Genomic DNA, 22,746 nt, shown 5'->3' with positions numbered 1-22,746 from the left:
TTTAAAAAATCAATATAAGAGAAATAAAGTGGGAGAATGTGTTTGATTTTAAGTGTGCATATATGTGTGCACACATACAAGTGCAAACTATATATGTAGATACTATTTAACATACAGCATTGTATCTGTGGTTCATGAACTATCCATTGCACTCCTACCGAATTGTTATTGTCATTTAATAGATGACATCTCACCTAAAGTCCTCATTGTGCCCCTGGGCAAATCCAGCATGCATCGTGCACAAGGTGGGTCATGTGAACACTCCCGACCTGCAGCTGCTTCACAAAGGTAGGGGCAGATGCCAGCTTGTAACTCCATGCCATTTTATGTGCATGACACGCAGTTCATCGCCTACCTGGAGTTTAGGAGCTCATCAAAATCTCCATAAAAATTCAAAAGATGAAAATGAACATCTCTAATGCCGTCGATATTACGGGAGAACTGTTAGAAACCTGACGAGAAGGTTATGTCCCTTTATGGTTGCACTTGTCGTTCTGCACTGTATCAACAGGGTATTAGATCTATAATATGAAAGACTATGCGAGTATAAGCATTATTCTGTTAAAGATTGCAGTCCTATTTTATGAACCAACAGCTGGTTTTTCATTATTTTTGCCATTTATCACGCATTAAGATTAATGCAACTCATTTTACACATAAGGGTTTCAAAATCTGACCGTCCCCACGTGTAACACCATCATTACAAACAAGTGCACTGCCATGTACGTAAAACTTTGGTGGAGGATTCATACTGCCAACTCAAAATACATTAATCATAACAATTTTACACAAGAAGATAATTTTGCCAATAAGGTAAACTTCTTACTTCATTACAACACTAGTTTTGCATTGTGAAAGATACAAACTGTTTAAATAAATAAAAAATGTAAAAACAATAATTACCTATTTTGATCCATAAATGCTTTCATTTCATCACACTATGAAAAAACCAGCGTTGAATGTAATGAAAAGCCATTTTCTGGCCGAGACCCAGAGGCTCCCCGAAGCTATACCGGGCTGACGTCCATATTAGACTGCGGCAACAGTTAATCAATGGAGTTCTAAGCCTACTGGGGACCAGCACTAGAAAGCTGCCCCTTCCCCTCCCCCCTTAGAGAGGCACGAGGAGCAATGGCCTATAGACACCCCTCATGTAATTGGAAGCAGTCTGTGTCTGCCATCTACCAGGTCAGGCACCCAGAAAGGTAGGAATTCCAAAACAAACTACAGCTGGTTAAAAATTGCAAACTGAAAGCCGAACTAGCAAGCAGAATTCCCCAATCGAAAACAAGTAAACAAGCATAACATCACCACAGCAGCTGTGCTGCTGTCTGCGCAACTCCCTACTCCCCGGGAGGGGGAAGGGGGGGTCCCAGACCTCACGCACCAGCTACCCAACCCCAGTTCAGAGGCTGAATATAAAAAATGTGAAAAAATGCCGACCAGAGGGAGGGAGGGATGCCAGGGAGCCTCCAGGTATAAACCCAGAAAATGGGGTTTCATTACATTCAACGCTCATTTCTGTTGAGAACCCCTTCCGCTCCCCGGAGCTACCTAACCAAAGATAAAGGAAAAAGAGGGATGTACCCAGGAGGCAGCCGCCACTCGCTCCTCAACTCAAAGTCGAGACTACTGGATGCAACCTGTGACCTAAGGCTACACATGCCCGAGAAGGGCAAGGAACATGAACAAGATACCGTGCAGCCAGGACCCTGTTCGACCTCCAAGAGCCCCATGCCCGAACGTCAGCCCAGGACATATTACCAAAAACAGCAGCCAAAGTCACAAACTTACAAACGTCGTGGGCACGGGGATAGAATCGCAGGCTGGATGGACCGAATAATCCTGCAGATAACCTTGGAGACCCGTGCCCTGGAACAGGGAAGAAGAGAAACCAGGGTAACCCAAAGTGCGTCTCATGCCACAGAGGCCGTGGTGCGCAAGTAACGGCAAAGAGCCACAACGGAACACAAAACACGATGCACCTCCGGCCAAACCAACCAAGCATCAACAACCCAAGGACCTCTGGAAAGCAGCAGTCTCATTCTTCCCCAAAAAAGGAGATGGCTGCAAACGAACAAACCGACCACCAGGACCGAAAGAGCAGAAACCCCTACGCCGTTGGAGAGCATGAAGCTCCCCGATCCAACCCAACCCCCAGAGGTAAATGCCAAAAAAAAAAAAAAAAAAAGAGCTTCAGAAAAACAGTCCTGAACCAAAGGGGCCACCACAAATCGAGAAGAGAGAGCACACGGTCTAAAGACCAGGACGGCTCAGGCAGTGCATGAGCAGGCCGGAGGTGAAACATTGCTCGAGAAAGCTTGTGGAACGGAGCAGAAGTGACACCCACCCTGAACGCAAGCTGAAGCAGCTCCACCAGCACCGCACGATATGAAGTGACAGTATTCGGCATAAGATGACAGTCCTGAAATAACCAAGAGAAAAAGGACAAAACAACCCAATCAGAAATCGAAGACAACCTACAAAGAGACAAAAAGTCCCGAAAGGACTGACAGGAAACTTCATACTGCCGCCAAGACAAAACTTGCAGGTAGAACACCATCAATGAAGCCACCTGCTCACCATACAAGTGGTGATAAACCTGTGTCAAAAAGACCAGATGCGAAGTGCGAAGAAGACCGATCGAACCATCCACGTACTGGACTGGACCGATCTGCTGATAGAGGGGAAGCCGCAGGAAGACCCTCAGGTTTGAACACCGAGCAAGCAGCGCCTGAAACCAGGGCTGGGCCGGCCACCAAAGAGCCAACAGGACTACCCTCTCCTTGTAAGTCTCAATGCGAGCCAGGACTTGGGGCAACAACTAAACCGGTGGGAAGAGGTACAGGTAACCCCACCTCACAGTCGGGAAAGGGCGCCACATATACCGGAAGATGCCAAGGCCAAGCTGAGGGCACTCGGCTCAACTTGGATGTTCAAGTGCAGACACTCGAAGATCCGGCAAAGCCAATGGGACGAGTCGGCAACGACCGTCCATTCCATGAATAGGGGAATGAAATGGAACAGGCTGTCCACCAGTACATTGAACACCCCCTGGACACGAACCACCAATAGAGTCAAACTCTGAGAGCTCAGCAGATGAGTCACCTGAAGTGACCAGCCCCAAAGAGCCAAGGACTGCATTGAACTCCCACTGTTCAGACAATGAACCACAGGGAGCAGTCCGAATGGACACGGATCGTCGATCCGCAAGCGACTAACCCTCGGAAGCAAACGCCACACTGCCGCGAACTCTCGCACCGTGCTGTGAGCCCTGACAGAAGGACGGACCCCACCGACCCTAGCCAGCCTGGTGAGCATTGGTCACAAAGCCCCAGCTGAGCAACGCGGCATCCGTGAACACACCGAGCGAGGGCTCGGGTAGGCGCCACGGCACAGAACCCCCAAAAGCCCAAAGAGGAAGCTGGTGACACAGCAGCCGACGCAAGGCCCCTGGGGTCTTCCACGTACCGAAGCAGCCACATACTAATATATACGCATCAGCCCAATATACCTCCAGGGAGGCGAAGGGGATCTCAACAGAAAAAGGCAACTATATGTGTGAATTGAGTTTACAGTCCACCCTCGGTTAAAAACTGCATACTGCACTGTATATTAACCCATTTTAATTTATAGAAATTGTTTTTAATACTGCTACAAGTGTATGCAATTTAAATTCCACACTTAGAGAACATAACCTATACAGAGTAGATGGTTGATGCCAAGAATTTTTTGCTCTTTTACCTATTTTAAATTACACTAGTGTTATAGTAGTGTCATACACACTAACAGGCAATACTTTCCCCAATCATTTGTTGGCTCCAAGGCTTCCTCAGAAACAGCAACCTGCTGAAGAAGTACATTACGAGTGCCTCTGTACACGACGGCCAGATTTTGAAAGCGTGTATTTAACCAGTTTGGCAAATGCTTTACACCATGTTAATCTGTGTGACTGGAGAGAATTCAGAGGTCTTGGGTGTCTTCTGAATACAGTACATATATAGTACCTGTGAATACAATTATGTGCACACAAACATACAATATATAATGTATCCTTAGATTATACATTACTGAATAACTAGAGCTGATTTACATACTACAGTATCTTTACATACTGTACATTGATTCACTGAATATTCTAAAAATATGATTGGAGAGAAAAAATTGTGCAAATAAAAAATAGACAATTTAATTCCAATATACAATTTGAAAACTAGTGAAAGTAAAGGTTACCTAAGCACCCCATGAGATACTGTACTTACATTATCTTCTCTACGGCGTAAATCTGATTGGACTTCCTCAAGCTCTTCTTGCCCTTCGTCAGGTTTCATTTTCCAGCCATCTCTCAGCATTTTTAACCCAAATATAGCAAAAAGGGCACTTGAAGCATAAAAAGTATATATGCGGGGAATCCATGTGATGACGTAGCCAAACAAAGCTGGTAAAAACAAGAAAAATCTATCACTAAAATTTGACTAAAGAGTTATAACATAAAAATTATTACTGTACTAATCCAAACCTCACACAAGAAATTAATAAAAGTGATGATGTTTTGGTCCTTCCTAGACTTTGTGAAAAGGTTCTAGGATAGACCAAAAACATCATCACTTCCATTTACAATACTTTCATGTGCAGGTTGGGTGGTTGTTTCAGTCAATTTATTGTAAACGTATTCTATGTAAGCGAATATTGTTAGACAACTATTGCACTGAAGATCATGCCTATTGTGTCTATATTTATATCCAGAAAAATTTTTCAAAATGACATGCTCTACAAGCCCATAGCTTATTAATGTAATTACAGCTACAGCAAGGTACAGGGAGTAAACTAAATTGTTCTCTTCGCAGTACGAAGATGTGAGAGGCAAACTTGTCTCCTTTCACTGATGATCACTTGCCAGTCTCTTGGCTTTTATTAATTTTTAATAGGACCTTTCCAATGCTTGCCGAAAGCCGAAAACCTCCGGAAAGAGGGAACAGAGGAACCTAAGGGAACCCGGAACCGAACCAGGGGAGGGAGGATATGAAAATTCCCTCCCCCTGTAACAACAAGCCCCCACGCTGAGGGTACCAACACCCAAGTAGGGTCAAACGGGGCCCCAAGCCCTCCAAGTCAACTCCTCCCCAGCCACGGGATCCTCCACGTCAGGACCCGGGACTTCTGGAATTACACCTGGCTAGCACACCACCACAACGCAGCACAACACCACAAGGCACAGCACTACTCAAGGATTGGAGCCAGAGTTGATCGACCTCCACCCAACACAACAGCCTTAGAACCGAGGGTTGGTTAACCTGCACGGGAGGTCTGGGGCCACGCTCTTTCCACTCCTGGGAAGGGGGAGAGCTGCGCAGACAGTGGCACAGCAGCTGTGGAAATGTCATGCTTCTTTGCTTGTTTTCTGATTGGGGAGTTCTGCTTGTTTGTTCGGCTTTCGGTTTGCAATTTTTAACAAACTGTAGTTTGTTTTGGGATTCCTACCTTTCTGGGTGCCTGACCTGGTAGATGGCAGACAGACTGCTTCCAACTACATGGGGGGTGTCTATAGGCTATTGCTCCTCGTGCTTCTCTGAGGGGGGGCCAGGTTCTGGCTCGTGATCCCAGTAGGCTAAGAACTCCATAGATTGATGAAAAAATATATAATAATTCACCAAACAAATTCAAGCATTCCTAAATGCATGTAATCAATAAATATTTAGCATATCTGAAATGAGTTTGTATATTTGTAAACATCAGACTATAAGTCTGCAAATAACGTGGCTGCTAATCTGTGTAACCCAAATGTAGCCCAGACTGTTAGAAATATTTAAAGTGCTCTTTTAAAAGCTAAAGGTGACAAAATATCTGGAAAAGAAGTAATTATCAAAAGAAGGAACTAAACTGGAAATACTAAATAGACTTGAGAAACACAATCTACTTGAGCATGGTCTAGGATCTCCATACATGCATACTATTTTATGTGTGGGGCAAATGGTTTATATAATACAGATTTTGTGAAAATCTGAAATTAAATATTTTAGATAACATTCAGAAAACAAAATGAACTCTGTACTAAAATGAACAAACATTAATAATTAGATTTTCAACAGCATGATGTTCTTGTGGCAAAAGATGTCCAGCCCAATGACAGGAATTATATTTTTACATACAAATTACCTGGAATAGTAGACAAATAACCAGCGTTGAATGTAATGAAACGCCATTTTCTGGGTGAGACCCGGAGGCTCCCCGGAGCTTTACCGGCTGATATGCTAATGTCAGACTTTGGCATCAGTCATGTGTATGGAGTTCTAGGGCCTACCGGGGACCACGAGCCAGAACCTGGCCCCCTCAGAGAGGCAAGGGGAGCAATGGCCTATAGAAACCCCCGTGTGGTTGGAAGCATTCTATGTCTGCCATCGACCGGGTCAAGCATCCAGAAAGGTAAGCATTCCAAAACAAACCCCTATTCTGGTGAAAATTGCTACCTAAGCCGAACTAGTGAATAGAACTCTTCAACAGAAAACACGGAAACTAGTATGACGTCATACGTCACCGCGCCGCTGTCTGCGCAGCTCCCACCTCCCCGGGAGGGGGAAGGGGGAGCCCCAGACCTCCCACGCCGGCTATCCACCCATCAGTTCTGAGGCTGGATGTCAAAACACGCGAAAAACGCCGACCGGAGGGAGGGAGGGTTGCCGGGGAGCCTCCGGGTCTCACCCAGAAAATGGCGTTTCATTACATTCAACGCTGGTTTTCTGGGGGGAGCCCCGTCGGCTCCCCGGAGCTAACTACCCACAGAGGAAGGTCAAAGGGACAAAACCGGGAGGCGGACACCACTCTCTAGGTACAGTGCTGAAACAACCACTGGAGCCGGAGCACATAACCATTGCCAATAGCATCAGCCGAAGAACTGATGGGTGGATAGCCGGCGTGGGAGGTCTGGGGCTCCCCCTTCCCCCTCCCGGGGAGGGGGGAGCTGCGCAGACAGCGGCGCGGTGACGTATGACGTCATACTAGTTTCCGTGTTTTCTGTTGAAGAGTTCTATTCACTAGTTCGGCTTAGGTAGCAATTTTCACCAGAATAGGGGTTTGTTTTGGAATGCTTACCTTTCTGGATGCTTGACCCGGTCGATGGCAGACATAGAATGCTTCCAACCACACGGGGGTTTCTATAGGCCATTGCTCCCCTTGCCTCTCTGAGGGGGCCAGGTTCTGGCTCGTGGTCCCCGGTAGGCCCTAGAACTCCATACACATGACTGATGCCAAAGTCTGACATTAGCATATCAGCCGGTAAAGCTCCGGGGAGCCGACGGGGCTCCCCCCAGAAATAAGCAACAATTCTGTTAAAAAGAATTTGGATATCTTGGCTGCCACAAGGTTCATACTGTTATTTATAAATCCTAAAAAAAATTGGTCTCCTAATTCCCAACCTTGATGGAGTCACATTTACATCACAGAGTACCAAGTATATAATAAGAGTACCATTAAAATTGTTCTTGAAAATCTTAACTCATGCACACTTAAAAGTCCTTGAATCAACTAACAGGAGAAAAATACTTCTGGTAATCAACAAGAGCTTACACGATAAGATGTGCATGAAGGTGAGGGCAAACATAGCACCGGCAAACACTGCCACTCTGGGATGGTTCATTGCCATGATAGCAGCAATGAAGAAAGTTTTGTCTCCTAACTCGGTTACTACGATCATGCTCAGTGAAGACACAAAGGCATTCATGAAATTGATATCCGTTATATCAGTTTTGTCTTTTCCATCATGTGTGGAGTTGGAGAATGTGCCTCTGCTTCCACTGAGAATAACCGCCCCATTTCCAGTATCATCCTGGAAGACACAAAATATATTAAATTAGTCTGCTCTAGTTAGTACATTACATGTCTAAAATCATTTTAAAAGGTCTTATACTGTACTTAAAACAAATTGCCACAACTGCAACAAAAATTACAAGTCTGTATAAAAAGAACCTTAGAAATAAGACGTCAGATAAATTACGATGCTTTTTAAAAACAGTATTTCCTAGGGTGGAATAAAGTTGTACGTTAACAACTCCAATCAAGGATGAAGAAGTTGAAGAAAACATTTAGTACTTTAATCCATTCAATAGATCACCTAAGCTGAATTGCAGGCTAGACAATTATATTAATCTATATATGAAAATATTAGAGGGAATAGTTCCAAATCTGCACATTGAAATAACTCCTTACATGACAAGGAGACATGGTAGAATATGCAAAATGAATCCCATTTAAAAGTAAGTTAGGAGGAACCAAGACAATTCTATAAACATTACAGGTCCCAAGGCTTTACATTATTATTCCTCTACATATAAAAAGAATTTCTGAGAGATCTTAAATAGTATTTAAGATGAAACTGGATAAACACCTCCAAGATTCCAGATAACGTCCAGAAGGACGTTGATCCAAACAACTTCTTCAAAAGGCCAGATGTAACACAAACAAGGAGCAATGGTCTCAAGCTCAACAAGCTACAATGTAGGACTGAAAACAGATGATTTTTTTCACCCACATGGTTATAAAACCATGGAATTCCTTACCTGCCAAAGCTATAAATGTCAAAACTCTGTTGAACCTTAAAATCCAGCTGGAAAAAAATCATTAAGACAAATGGAGGGACCTTTGATAAGCAACTGGCTTCCTATTCTCATTAAGGACTGAGGTCTCCCCCCCCCCCTCATACACACACACATGTTGCCTGTCCCCGACAAAATAAAATTATTATTGTAATGAATTAAGCAATCAATGAAGAAGAATTGTTTGATGCCAAGTCCATAATTTTATCAACTGTTCATAATATTCAGTACTATACTAGTATTCAGATACTGTACTGACATGCAAAATGCATGTTCTAATGACAGATCTGTATTCTGAGAACTCACAACACTTGAATGGCGCAACATTTTGGAATTGTTCCAAGAATTATCGGGTACCCCATCAAGTAGTACTATAAAATATAATAATTGTACAGAATACACAAAATAAAACAGCATGCAAGTCACCTTACACAATGATTTAAAGTGTGTGCAATACTTAATGTCTGCAATACAAGATCAATAACAAAGGAATAGTACCAACATATGAGTTTCTCACCTCAAAATCTGGTTGCTCTTTCTTCATGACAGGTTCTACATCTATCAGATTAAAATCTGCCACCACCACACCCAGAAGCATGGTGGCAAAACTTGCCAACCAAATAATTCGAGACATTATAGCTGTTAATCTGTGTGACAAAAAATTTATATTGTATTAATCCTCCACAAACTTTCAAAAGCCTTTTAAATACCTACTGTCTGTGCCTTTGTATACCACAGTAACTTGAGTTTTATAAAGAAATATTCCTCAAAAAACAGAATAGGCATACTACATATATCAAGGAATGGATCTGAAGCACTTCTAAAACATTAATTACAGTTAATAGTACACACACAAATCACAATAGCATGATGCATCAAATGAACAAATCCACAAGGGCTGTGACGAGGATTCGAACCTACGTTCGAGATCATCCCAGACACTGCCTTTATCGACTGAGCTACAACATAGTCAAAAAGAGTTGAAACTAAAGTTCTACTGAACTTATGTAGAGGGAGAACGGCCTATTGACATAGCTCGAGTGCATGGGGGAGTTGTGTAAAACCCTGGTTTGTGTCTCAGAGAGGCTGCAGGATCCAGTAAGTTCAGTAGAACTCCGGTTTCAACTCTTTTGACCATGTCGTAGCTCAAGTCGATAAAGGCAGCATCTGGGATGATCTCGGACGTAGATTCGAATCCTCGTCACGGCCCTTGTAGATTTATACAGTTAATAGTCTTTCTTAAGCTTTCTTTGTTTTAAATATTGAAATGTTAAATCAACATGTAGTGTTAAACACTTAATTCATCATATATCAAATTTCCACAAGGTTATGCTCATCTTTTGGAGTAAAGAAACCAGTTACAATTGAGAAATTTGATGGCTCTATACTGCAATAGCGTCAAGAAAAGCTCACCTAACCTTGACCAATGCAATCTAATAGTATATTAATGCTCAATTTTATATTCATATCTCTTTCTGAAACTGTTTACAAAAAGTAGCAAAAAGGGGGGCGTTATAAGCTAGATCCTTAACGATATAAGCACAAATTAGGGGAATGCAACCTTTATAATATATATATATATAACTATGATTATATATAAAAATATATATTAACAAGCATTCTTTTTGGGTGGATAGCTACATGGAACTTAATTTATGTTATATAGGTGAAATAGCAATATAACATAAAGCCTTTTCAAGAGTAAACATGGCTCTACACCCTTAACCTAGTGTAACTAATCTAGCAAATGCAGGACAACATATGGGTAACACGAAGGTCTTGTGGGATGTGGCACTCTTTCCCAACTCATTTGCTTCATTAAAACGTGACTAGTCCAACTTAACCTGGACAAGGTGGATCTAACCTAGCGCCTGTGTAGAGCCTGAGGCAACTGGGACGACTCGTCCAGACACCATGTGCAGTAACACGGGAGACTGATCCATAAATCCTCGTGGCTTGTTGGTGGAATTACGTGCGACGTACGTCACTACTACACAATAGCCGTCACTATTACACTATAACTGTTCCTTTACAAGACGTGACCACATTACATCACTGAACCCGGCAAAAACCTCACTATTACTTTAGCTGAAGTGCAGTGTAAACTAGTCACACTTCGTCCGGTGCTGCTGTGGTCGATACGATTAACCCCAACCAAAATGCTGGTGGGTGCAAAGCAGGGAGGGAGCGAGGCAGGGAGGGAGCGAGGCAGGGAGGGTGAGAGGCAGGGTGCGGGAAGACCTCAACTCACCTTTTATCCTCCTTACTGTGAACCCATAGTGTTGCGAGCATCAGCTGGACATAAGGAACACAGCCATCTCAGAGGCCAGCCACTACTGACAAAATATCATTATTACTGACAACGTTGAAGGATTTGAGTCTGAACAATGAGCAACTCAAGTGTACACAAGTAGCATCCAAGCGTACTTGGTGGCCAGGCTCACTACCGTGTTCTGTGGACTTTGCTTACGTCAAAGACGACATCAACATTGGCCGGGCGGCTCTGCCACCAGTCGCCACGCTTTAATATGGACATTATTCTCCTGAATGAAGACACTCTTACCGACCTTGTTCTCACCTTCCTCGAGTTTAGTATTATGTATATCAACAGGTACGATAGCCACCCTTCTACTCTTGTAACCAATTTAACTGGTTCTCAACATTGATTTAACAAGAAACGCACTTTTTCCAATAGAGAAATTGTTTACATAGACTCCTTTCATCCTAGCTGCAGACACATTTCAATGCGATTTATAGAAGCCAATTCAAATGCATTACAACCTATTGGACGCGACGTCATTTCTGTATAAGAATCTCTCGATGACAGATATTGGGGCTAATAACCCCGGAAGTTGAAGAACTTAGAATAGACATCCCCACTATATATAGACGCCCTCAACGTTAAACCTTAAATATCATACACTCGTATTTGTAAGAACGTAAATAGGAGAATAATTCAAAGTTGCTTCTGAAGGCCAAAATAAGCTATTATAAGGAAGAGCATTTACACTTTCGTAAATAGTCTTTACAGTCTCCGTGGTGTAGTGGTAAGACACTCGCCTGGCGTTCCGCGAGCGCTATGTCATGGGTTCGTATCCTGGCCGGGGAGGATTTACTGGGCGCAATTCCTTAACTGTAGCCTCTGTTTAACGCAACAGTAAAATGTGTACTTGGATGAAAAAACGATTCTTCGCGGCAGGGGATCGTATTCCAGGGACCATAGGATTAAGGACTTGCCCGAAACGCTACGCGTACTAGTGGCTGTACAAGAATGTAACAACTCTTGTATATATCTCAAACAAAAAAAAACAAAAAAACAAAAAAAAAAAAAATAAGCTTCGATATCATTTGAACACATTGCGAGATGACGCCAGCATTGAATTACCTGTTAAAATAGACTAAAGAATAACCACATTGGCGTTATATACAGTATATTTCAGACTAGCTACACTTGGGTCTATGTTGGTGAATATCGCAGGACCTTTCTGGGAAGGTAAGGCAGTTTTGATACAGTAAAACTCTGGAATCTCTGGAAAGGGCCGGACCTGACGGCCTACTTACAGGCCCTTCGTGTACCCCGCTTCTCGGTGTATATACACAAAGTACTTTACTCCTGGATTATATTGAGGACTAAAGTATGCTTGCTGGGTGTTCGGTAAGCAATAGTGGTGGGCCTTGACTCGCCATGTAAAGGTTGATAGTCCTTTATTATAGGTCCAACACCTAACCAAACCAAATGGCCTCCACTGGGTGAATCACCCGCACACACCCTTTTTGCAAGATGTGCTCCTCCTTCACCCCACAATGTCTGTTTGTCTGAACATTGTTGGAGGCCAGCAGATGCGTGGGGCTACCCTTACCCAGCAGTAAATTAGGTACCTGGGTGTTAGTCAGCTGTCACGGGCTGCTTCCTGGGGGTGGAGGCCTGGTCGAGGACCGGGCCGCGGGGACACTAAAAAGCCCCGAAATCATCTCAAGATAACCTCAAGATATACCCACATTTGCAAGGGTATTTGTCTGGGGTATAAGAAGGACATAGACTGATCGGCGTAGGCAAAAATTTAATGTTTTAAGAAATATTGACAATTATAAAGAACGCCCCTTCCCCATGCCATTTTCGGTGGGCCAAGTGTAAAGAAAATATCATGTGATTTCCTTGGAGTTATTACAGAAAATGAAAAAAAATCTGATATAGTTGTTTTAGTCATTGGAGAGAGAAGCAGGGGGAGGGATGAAGAGAGAACTGGGGGAATGGGGATCAAGGAAGAGATGGGGTTAAGAGTAGGGAAGAGGGAAAGAGATCCGGGTACCCCTGTAATATAAATAAATGGAAACGTCTGTTTATTCGACGTTGGAATGAGAGGGAAAACGGGAGAGAGAGGGGGGGGGGAGTAAATAGGGGCGGACATGAGGAGAGGAAAAAAGAAGAGAGGTGGAATGGCGAGTTGGGGGGGGGGGGGGAGACACTGCTGGGCACCGCCGGATAGGTCACCATTAAGTAACCATTATGGTAACATCAACTGATTGTCTAATCGCTCTTATAAATTCTATACTTGGTTTCAGTTCTAAATTTAAACACATGAATTACAGATTAAAACATATTAAGACATACTTTATCCGTTGTTTTAATAACCAAATTAATAAAATATCGTTTAAAGAACCTAACCACCGTCCAGTCATTAGAGGGTTAGAACTGGAGAAAATGAAGGTTGTGTCATCAGCAAATAAAATTGGCTTGAGGTGTTGAGCGGCATTTGGAAAGTCATTAATGTAGATGAGAAAGAGGAGAGGGCCAAGTATACTGCCCTGTGGAACACCAATATTGATGGGTAGGGTGAGAGAATTGGAATCATTCACAGATACATACTGGAGCCTATCACTAAGGTAAGACTGAAGGTATTGGAGGAAGTGACCTGTGACTCCATGGTTATGGTGAGTTGGGGTATAGGAGAGGCAATGGAATGACCCCAGTACCTCCCTTTAGGAAATATCGGATCCAATAGCAACCCATTCAATTTTCATGAAGTCTGAAAGGGTATGGAAGACAGTGAAGAGTAGGGTAAGGGGAGAAGGTTAAGGAAAGTGAGGAGTAGGGAAGGTTTATTATTATTATTATTATTATTATTATTATTATTATTATTATTATTATTATTATTATTATTATTATTTTCTACCACAGACGTGGCCACAACATTTACAGTGCATTTTCAATATTTGTTTTGAAGACTAAGGTAGGGGAGAAGGCTAAGGAAGGTGGTAGTTAAGGCAGTGAAGACTTAAGGTAGGGGGGAGAAGGTTAAGGAAAGTGGTGAGAGGTAGGGAAGGTAGTGAAGACTAAGGTAGGGAAAGAAGGCTAGGAAGGTGGTGAAAGGTAGGGAAGGCAGTGAAGACTAAGGTACGGGGAAGAAGGCTAAGGAAGGTGGTGAGGGGGTAGAGAAGGTGGTGAAAGGTAGGGAAGGTGATAGTGGTGATGATGGTTGCATGTAGATGAGCTACCCAGCTGTGCCCGGGTTTTGAAGATAGTTACAAGGATGAGGATAGCATGGGTGAAGATGTGGCGTCCGTTACCCGAGTAATGCCGGGTACTCTGTCTCATACTTGTGTAAGGCGAGCATTGTCGGGGTCTCACTGTGAGTCATTTTAGCTCTACTTGAAGTAGGTGGGAAGCGACGCCTGGCGATAAGCTTCAGGGACTCCCGCGTCTCCACGCTCCCACTATTCACCCAACAAAATAATAGGACTATACGAAGGCCGATATGAATAACGCTCATTATTGCTATATAAAACTTACAATCCATTCAATGGGAGGTAACGACCCAGCATCTACACAGTAGATACAGCTGGATACAACACTGCTGATGTCATTCACCTATGTGACTGTCTTAAATGGTAAAGCCTGCAGATTTAACGTGAATATCACTTCTAGAGACGTAAATAAGTACCTGGGAGTCAGCAACTGTCGTGGGACGTATCTTGAGCAAGGAGACGTTGATCTAAACCTATACGGCTTCTTGCCCCACTACTTTGGAAACCCATAATAGTGATGGGGGAGTGACCAGTACACCACGTGAGGGTAATGGGGGAGTGACCAGTACACCACGTGAGGGTAATGGGGGAGTGACCAGTACACCACGTGAGGGTAATGGGGGAGTGACCAGTACACCACGTGAGGGTAATGGGGGAGTGACCAGTACACCACGTGAGGGTAATGGGGGAGTGACCAGTACACCACGTGAGGGTAATGGGGGAGTGACCAGTACACCACGTGAGGGTAATGGGGGAGTGACCAGTACACCACGTGAGGGTAATGGGGGAGTGACCAGTACACCACGTGAGGGTAATGGGGGAGTGACCAGTACACCACGTGAGGGTAATGGGGGAGTGACCAGTACACCACGTGAGGGTAATGGGGGAGTGACCAGTACACCACGTGAGGGTAATGGGGGAGTGACCAGTACACCACGTGAGGGTAATGGGGGAGTGACCAGTACACCACGTGAGGGTAATGGGGGAGTGACCAGTACACCACGTGAGGGTAATGGGGGAGTGACCAGTACACCACGTGAGGGTAATGGGGGAGTGACCAGTACACCACGTGAGGGTAATGGGGGAGTGACCAGTACACCACGTGAGGGTAATGGGGGAGTGACCAGTACACCACGTGAGGGTAATGGGGGAGTGACCAGTACACCACGTGAGGGTAATGGGGGAGAACTCGCCAATACCGCTCCACTACAGAAAGTTACACAAAATATTTGAAGATGTGGTGATGACGCTGTAACATATATACTGAGCTGACTGTAAACCTAGGGTTATAATCATCTTCCCTTGAGCACACATGCTTTAATCAGCCCTACATACAACCAGAGAATAGCGACTAGCTACCCCGAGAACTTCACCAACATGGAAACAATGAGAAAATGTGAAATCTTCGATAGTTATTACATATATCGCCATACAAGAAAACCCACACATATCTACCCAACCACTTGGGCTGGACGGTAGAGCGGCGGGCTCGCTTCATGCAGGTCGGTGCTCAATTCCCGACCGTCCAAGTGGTTGGGCACCATTCCTTTCCTCCGTCCCATCCCAAATCCTCATCACAAGTGCTATGTAGTCGTCATGGCTTGGCGCTTTCTCCTCATAGTTCCCTTCCCCCCACACATGGACCAAAGAGCCAGAGCTCAACCCCCACAAACACCACTAGGTGAGTACATGTCTGAGTCATGGCAGAAAGTGAGGAGAGTGACTGCTGGGTTTAGTCTCGGGTACAAGTACCTCTGGGAGCTTGCATCACCTGCTGCTTTAGATATGGTTAACTGTCACCAAGCTCAAAATTGGGAGTTATGAATCTCGATATGTCGTAATAATCGTAAACTGGGACGCCGACATTGTATGTTCACTGTGTTTGTTGCTAATGTTCTGTTGGACGGACTAACAACCCATCCTCTCAAGTATTAGTTCGCGTTTTTTTACGTTATGGTAACCAACATTGCAAATGCAACCTGCTATGAAAAGTAACGTCTTACATATATCTATTCGATAGGTTCCAGTCTTTGGAACTCACTCCCTGATGGATTAAACAATTGACCAACCCATATCCTGTTCAAAAGTAAAACCAAAAAGTACCTAATTTCATCCTCATAGTTTCCTACTTTGTGCTTCAAACTCACATTGTATCTTGTACTACCCCTTCCCCGATATTAGTATTTAAGACATATTATATATATATATATATATATATATATATATATATATATATATATATATATATATATATATATATATATATATATATTTTGGTAGCAGTCTTTCCTGTAGACATATATTATTAAATATGACCGAAAAAGTAAGATTAATAATTCTAACACGAATTTTCTCAATCTTTCGTACATTTCTTTTCACTGTTGGAGGTAAATCAAAAATCAATTCTCCAAAATTCATTTTTATTTCTAGTCTGACGCGACACGAGCGCGTTTCGTAAAACTTATTACATTTTCAAAGACTTTAGTTCACAAATACACAACTGAATAGAACTTACGCATCTCCGATTTTATATCTACATTTGAGTGAGGTGGAAGGGGTGATGTGGCATTAACACAAGACAGAACAAGATGTGGCTTTAATAGGGTATTAATTTCATCAACACAAGACAGAACAAGAGTATTAATAGGGTATTAATTTCATCAACACAAGACAGAACACGAAACAATGGATATTGAATAGAAGTGTTTGTAGAAAGCCTATTGGTCCATATTTCTTGATGCTTCTATATTGGAGCGGAGTCTTGAGGTGGGTAGAATATAGTTGTGCAATAATTGGCTGTTGATTGCTGGTGTTGACTTCTTGATGTGTAGTGCCTCGCAAACGTCAAGCCGCCTGCTATCGCTGTATCTATCGATGATTTCTGTGTTGTTTACTAGGATTTCTCAACCAACCAAACCATCGCCAGAGAAATTCTAGTAAACAACACAGAAATCATCGATAGATACAGCGATAGCAGGTGGCTTGACGTTTGCGAGGCACTACACATCAAGAAGTCAACACCAGCAATCAACAGCCAATTATTGCACAACTATATTCTACCCACCTCAAGACTCCGCTCCAATATAGAAGCATCAAGAAATATGGACCAATGGGCTTTCTACAAACACTTCTATTCAATATCCATTGTTTCGTGTTCTGTCTTGTGTTGATGAAATTAATACCCTATTAATACTCTTGTTCTGTCTTGTGTTGATGAAATTAATACCCTATTAAAGCCACATCTTGTTCTGTCTTGTGTTAATGCCACATCACCCCTTCCACCTCACTCAAATGTAGATATAAAATCGGAGATGCGTAAGTTCTATTCAGTTGTGTATTTGTGAACTAAAGTCTTTGAAAATGTAATAAGTTTTACGAAACGCGCTCGTGTCGCGTCAGACTAGAAATAAAAATGAATTTTGGAGAATTGATTTTTTATTTACCTCCAACAGTGAAAAGAAATGTACGAAAGATTGAGAAAATTCGTGTTAGAATTATTAATCTTACTTTTTCGGTCATATTTAATAATATATATATATATATATATATATATATATATATATATATATATATATATATATATATATATATATATATATATATATATATATGTGTGTGTGTGTGTGTGTGTATATCACGAAAATAAACACGTGATTAAAAATGTGACAATGTCAGACCACGGAGGAAAAATGAAACAGGAATTTCCTTAAGTATTTTCGTATATTAATACATCTTCAGAAGGACTCCTTCCTTCTCCTTCATCTCCTTCTGAAGATGTATTAATATACGAAAGTACTTAAGGAAATTCCTGTTTCATTTTTCCTCCGTGGTCTGACATTGTCATATATATATATATATATATATATATATATATATATATATATATATATATATATATATATATATATATATATATGTGTATAAGTGGTTATGGTACGTGGTATGGGACTACACGTGCGCTGCCACACTGGCCAGTACCTACCTCCACTACAGCACACGTGAAAGCGGTGGTGCTGCTTCTTTCAGGGAATCGCAGAAAATTATTAAATACAGAGGTCTAGCACACTGCTACAGCTTTGTTCCGATCGGCTCGGAGACCCTCGGTTCGTGGGGAAAATGTGCATTGAAGTTCCTGAAGGAATTGGGGGACAAATTGATCAGCGCTACAAAAGACCAGAGAGCAAAAAGTTTCTTGTTCCAGCGCCTCAGTGTTGCGATTCAGAGGGGAAATGCCTGTTGCGTCTTGGGCACTAGTCCAACTTCAGAGGAATTCGAAGAAGTGTTTGACTTGCAACAATGATCGAACCCGTCTGTGACATTCATCAATGTTTCCCATTGTTGTGTTTTTCAAGAGATCCATAACCTTTAAGCACCTTTTTGCATTATTATTTTTGTATCAACCCATGTATATCTTGTAACCATCAAATGCATAATAAAGCACAACAAATAAAAAAGGAAGGGGGTGGTAGGAGAAAAGCACACAGAAACTGTATTGGAGGGGATCTAAACATTCCCTCTAATGCGTTATGCGTGGTTTCCTCCGAGGCTATGGGTCCCCCTTCTTCCAGCTAGAGGTATATATATATATATATATATATATATATATATGTCGTACCTAGTAGCCAGAACGCACTTCTCAGCCTACTATGCAAGGCCCGATTTGCCTAATAAGCCAAGTTTTCATGAATTAATAAATTTTCTCTAATTTTTTGCTTATGAAATGATAAAGCTACCCATTTCATTATATATGAGGTCAATTTTTTTTATTGGAGTTAAAATTGACGTAGATATATGACCGAACCTAACCAACCCTACCTAACCTAACCTAACCTATCTTTATAGGTTAGGTTAGGTTAGGTAGCCGAAAAAGTTAGGTTAGGTTAGGTTAGGTAGGTTAGGTAGTCGAAAAACAATTAATTCATGAAAACTTGGCTTATTAGGCAAATTGGGCCTTGCATAGTAGGCAGAGAAGTGCGTTCTGGCTACTAGGTACGACATATATATATATATATATATATATATATATATATATATATATATATATATATATATATGTCGTACCTAGTAGCCAGAACGCACTTCTCAGCCTACTATGCAAGGCCCGATTTGCATAATAAGCCAAGTTTTCATGAATTAATTGTTTTTCGACTACCTAACCTACCTAACCTAACCTAACCTAACTTTTTCGGCTACCTAACCTAACCTAACCTATAAAGATAGGTTAGGTTAGGTTAGGTAGGGTTGGTTAGGTTCGGTCATATATCTACGTTAATTTTAACTCCAAAAAAAAAAAATGACCTCATACATAATGAAATGGGTAGCTTTATCATTTCATAAGAAAAAAAAGGGAAAATATATTAATTAAGGAAAACTTGGCTTATTAGGAAAATTGGGCCTTGCATAGTAGGCTGAGAAATGCGTTCTGGCTACTAGGTACGACATATATATATATATATATATATATATATATATATATATATATATATATATATATATATATATATATATATATATATATATATATATGACAATGTCAGACCACGGAGGAAAAATGAAACAGGAAATTTCCTTAAGTACTTTCGTATATTAAATACATCTTCAGAAGGACCTTCTGAAGATGTATTTAATATACGAAAGTACTTAAGGAAATTTCCTGTTTCATTTTTCCTCCGTGGTCTGACATTGTCACATTCTTAATCACGTGTTTATTTTCGTGATATGCACACATATATATATATATATATATATATATATATATATATATATATCCTTACCAGTGTAATCACCTCTTGTCAATTAGTGGGCCAGCCAGAGGTTTAGGGCCCGCGCAGGAATTGCCCTGAAAAAAAGAACTGTCAACTTATGTGGTAGTTATCTGTTGATATAAAAACCTTACTACAATGTACCCTTTCATCTTACCTGATATGTGAGATTAAGGAGCTGCCCGAAACGTTATGCCTGTTAGCGGCTTTGCATATGAATGTAAAAATACCAATCTTATGTCATCTTACCAACCCATTGTACCTTCTTCTAAATAAATTATTATTATTATTATTATTGGCGGGTTACTTGGGCTTGTACTTTTCTGGTTAGGTTAGGAGGTTGGATTATTTACGGAGTGGTAAATCAAGAAGACGGGCTGAATAAATATCTATGTACTTGCTGCCAGTACAAGTACTGCCGAGGACCTGTATGTCCTCTGATCAACTCTAAACACGCCACTAAAGTGTTCTGTTATGTAGTAATCCAGTCTGACTTGGGAACTACACACTTCTTCCTTCCTGCCTTCCTTCACCACCTTCCCTCTCCCTCACCACCTTCCCTCTCCTTCACCACCTTCCCTCTCCCTCACCACCTTCCCTCTCCCTCACCACCTTCCCTCTCCCTCACCACCTTCCCTCTCCTTCACCACCTTCCCTCTCCCTCACCACCTTCCCTCTCCCTCACCACCTTCCCTCTCCCTCACCACCTTCCCTCTCCTTCACCACCTTCCCTCTCCCTCACCACCTTCCCTCTCCCTCACCACCTTCCCTCTCCCTCACCACCTTCCCTCTCCTTCACCACCTTCCCTCTCCCTCACCACCTTCCCTCTCCCTCACCACCTTCCCTCTCCTTCACCACCTTCCCTCTCCCTCACCACCTTCCCTCTCCCTCACCACCTTCCCTCTCCCTCACCACCTTCCCTCTCCTTCACCACCTTCCCTCTCCCTCACCACCTTCCCTCTCCCTCACCACCTTCCCTCTCCTTCACCACCTTCCCTCTCCCTATAGGACTCTTTATCAGGTCAGCAAAGCAAATGTGAAATGTGGTAATGACCTCAATTTACCCCAATTATAATAAAAATGGAGTAAAAATAGGAACTTATTTTCTTCCAATATCGAAAGACTTAAGAACCATGCCTGTCATAGGCAATTGTAAGGCTCAAGTTTGTTCTTTATTTACTGTTGATTTAGTTTTATTAAAACTAACCAAAGATACAATGGTTCAGGTAATATGTGAAAGAGATGGAGGTGAATACAGCCAGCTCTGTGTTCAATCCTAGCATACGTGCTGTCGATAATATAATACACACTATACTCGTTTTATCTACATCTTGAGTTCGGAGTACTTGCCACAGAGACATATTATATCTTCAAAGGGTCCGCTTGTAAATTTTTGTGCTACTATCAGAGACTTGGAAGTTACAACAAATGTCACTATGAGTGAATTAAGCCATCTTGGCACCTGGTCGACGGTACAGTTATTTTAAAGTCAGCGTTTCAAGTTGTATGGTTGTGAACTATGGGATCGGTGAAAGGCTGACCTGGCAAGTTCAGTTGTGTGTCGACAAAACTCACTTTTTTGTTTGTATTGATTTATTTTCATTATTATATCACAAACGAATGATATCCTTTCATGTGAGGGGGGGGGGGGAATCGCCTCTCCAAACACCGTATTAATTTGTTTTCCAGACATTAACTTCTCACTTCTCATATGAAGTTGCGCAAAAATATTATTATCATACATCTTTAGGAATGAATGATGTGTAATAGAATAATCGAAACAGTCAGTAGGAAAGGCAAGGATGCCCGCCTAATTGGATATTGGGAATTAAAAAGGACTTTCTGCCACTAGTAAAGTAAAGTAAAAGTAAATTTTATTCAGGAAAGTACATACATAGTTGATTTACAAACATAATGTTGGCTTTATAGATAGAGCTAATACATACAATACCTAAAGCCACTAGTACGCAAAGCGTTTCGGGCAAGGTGAGGTGGGGAAACCCACTTAGACTAAAACTTAATAGTAATTGAGCTTAAAGTATAAATTGTGCTAAAAAAAAAGATAAAAAATGGGAGGAACATGGTAGAAAATAGCCAATATACAAGTTGGTCAACAAACAGCAGTGTTTAAAAATAGTAAGACATGGGTTGACATTTAGGGGTAAGGTACGTTACATGGAGTTAACAAGGAGAAATGGTTTCAAGCTCTACAAGCCACAATGTAGGACTGTGAACATGCTTTTTCACCCACAGGGTTATTAACTCATGGAACCGCCTACCAGCCGAAGCCGTAAATGCCAAAACTCTTAACTTTTAAAGTACAGCTGGAAAAGATCAAGGCAAATGGGGGGGGGGGAGACCATCGACAAGCCGGCGGCTTCCTGTCCTCGTCGAGGCCACTAGTCTTAGTGGCTCTCAGGTAAACTTAACTGCAGTAACGATGTTTAGATTATAAGATTTATATAAGGTCTATAATTTCATGCTGTTTAATGGTTCTCGATCAGCTGAGGCAAGACAGGTCGATACAAACAGCCTATCTTCACCAAAAATTGACAGTGTTTATTAGTCCATTATTCCATCCTCTGTTTATGAATGAAAACGCTTCTATACATGCCTCACACAACCCGTCCTCGACCTCCAATACATCCAGCGGTCGACCCCTCAGACGCATTCATAAATTTTACAGCCCATCCTCCAAACAAAGGTCCAAAAGTGATTCCATGCACCCGCCAAACCCCCTGTTTATGAATGATTAACGGTTTACACACAACTTCACAACTAATTTCGTTCGAACAGTTACGGAAGAAGTGTTTCACTGACGAATTTTGTTTGAAGCACAACGCTGTAAATGCTTTACCCACGTACTACA

General features: G+C 42.0%; 1 protein-coding gene across 13 annotated transcripts in view; it reads right to left on the bottom strand.

The window, feature by feature from the left end:
- The window catches only part of LOC123775001 (putative divalent cation/proton antiporter TMEM165), a 55,098-nt gene extending 44,072 nt beyond the window's left edge, over window positions 1–11,026 (bottom strand). For 10 of the 13 annotated variants that reach the window (XM_069318985.1, XM_045769709.2, XM_045769710.2 and 7 more), the window contains exons 1-4: window positions 10,840–11,026; window positions 9,106–9,235; window positions 7,564–7,822; window positions 4,263–4,438 (exon numbers count right to left, since the gene is read on the bottom strand). In XM_069318985.1, the coding sequence (XP_069175086.1) occupies window positions 4,263–4,438; window positions 7,564–7,822; window positions 9,106–9,235; window positions 10,840–10,880 (606 nt within the window). In that variant the 5' untranslated portion in view covers window positions 10,881–11,026. The other 3 variants (XM_069318987.1, XM_069318988.1, XM_069318989.1) reach the window with 3 other exon arrangements.
- Window positions 11,027–22,746: the final 11,720 nt, after the last annotated feature.

This window comes from Procambarus clarkii, chromosome 92, assembly GCF_040958095.1.
Source record: "Procambarus clarkii isolate CNS0578487 chromosome 92, FALCON_Pclarkii_2.0, whole genome shotgun sequence".
NCBI lineage: Eukaryota > Metazoa > Arthropoda > Malacostraca > Decapoda > Cambaridae > Procambarus > Procambarus clarkii.
The sequence above is the reverse complement of the archived record's forward strand: the minus strand, read 5'-3'. Positions and strand labels throughout refer to the sequence as shown.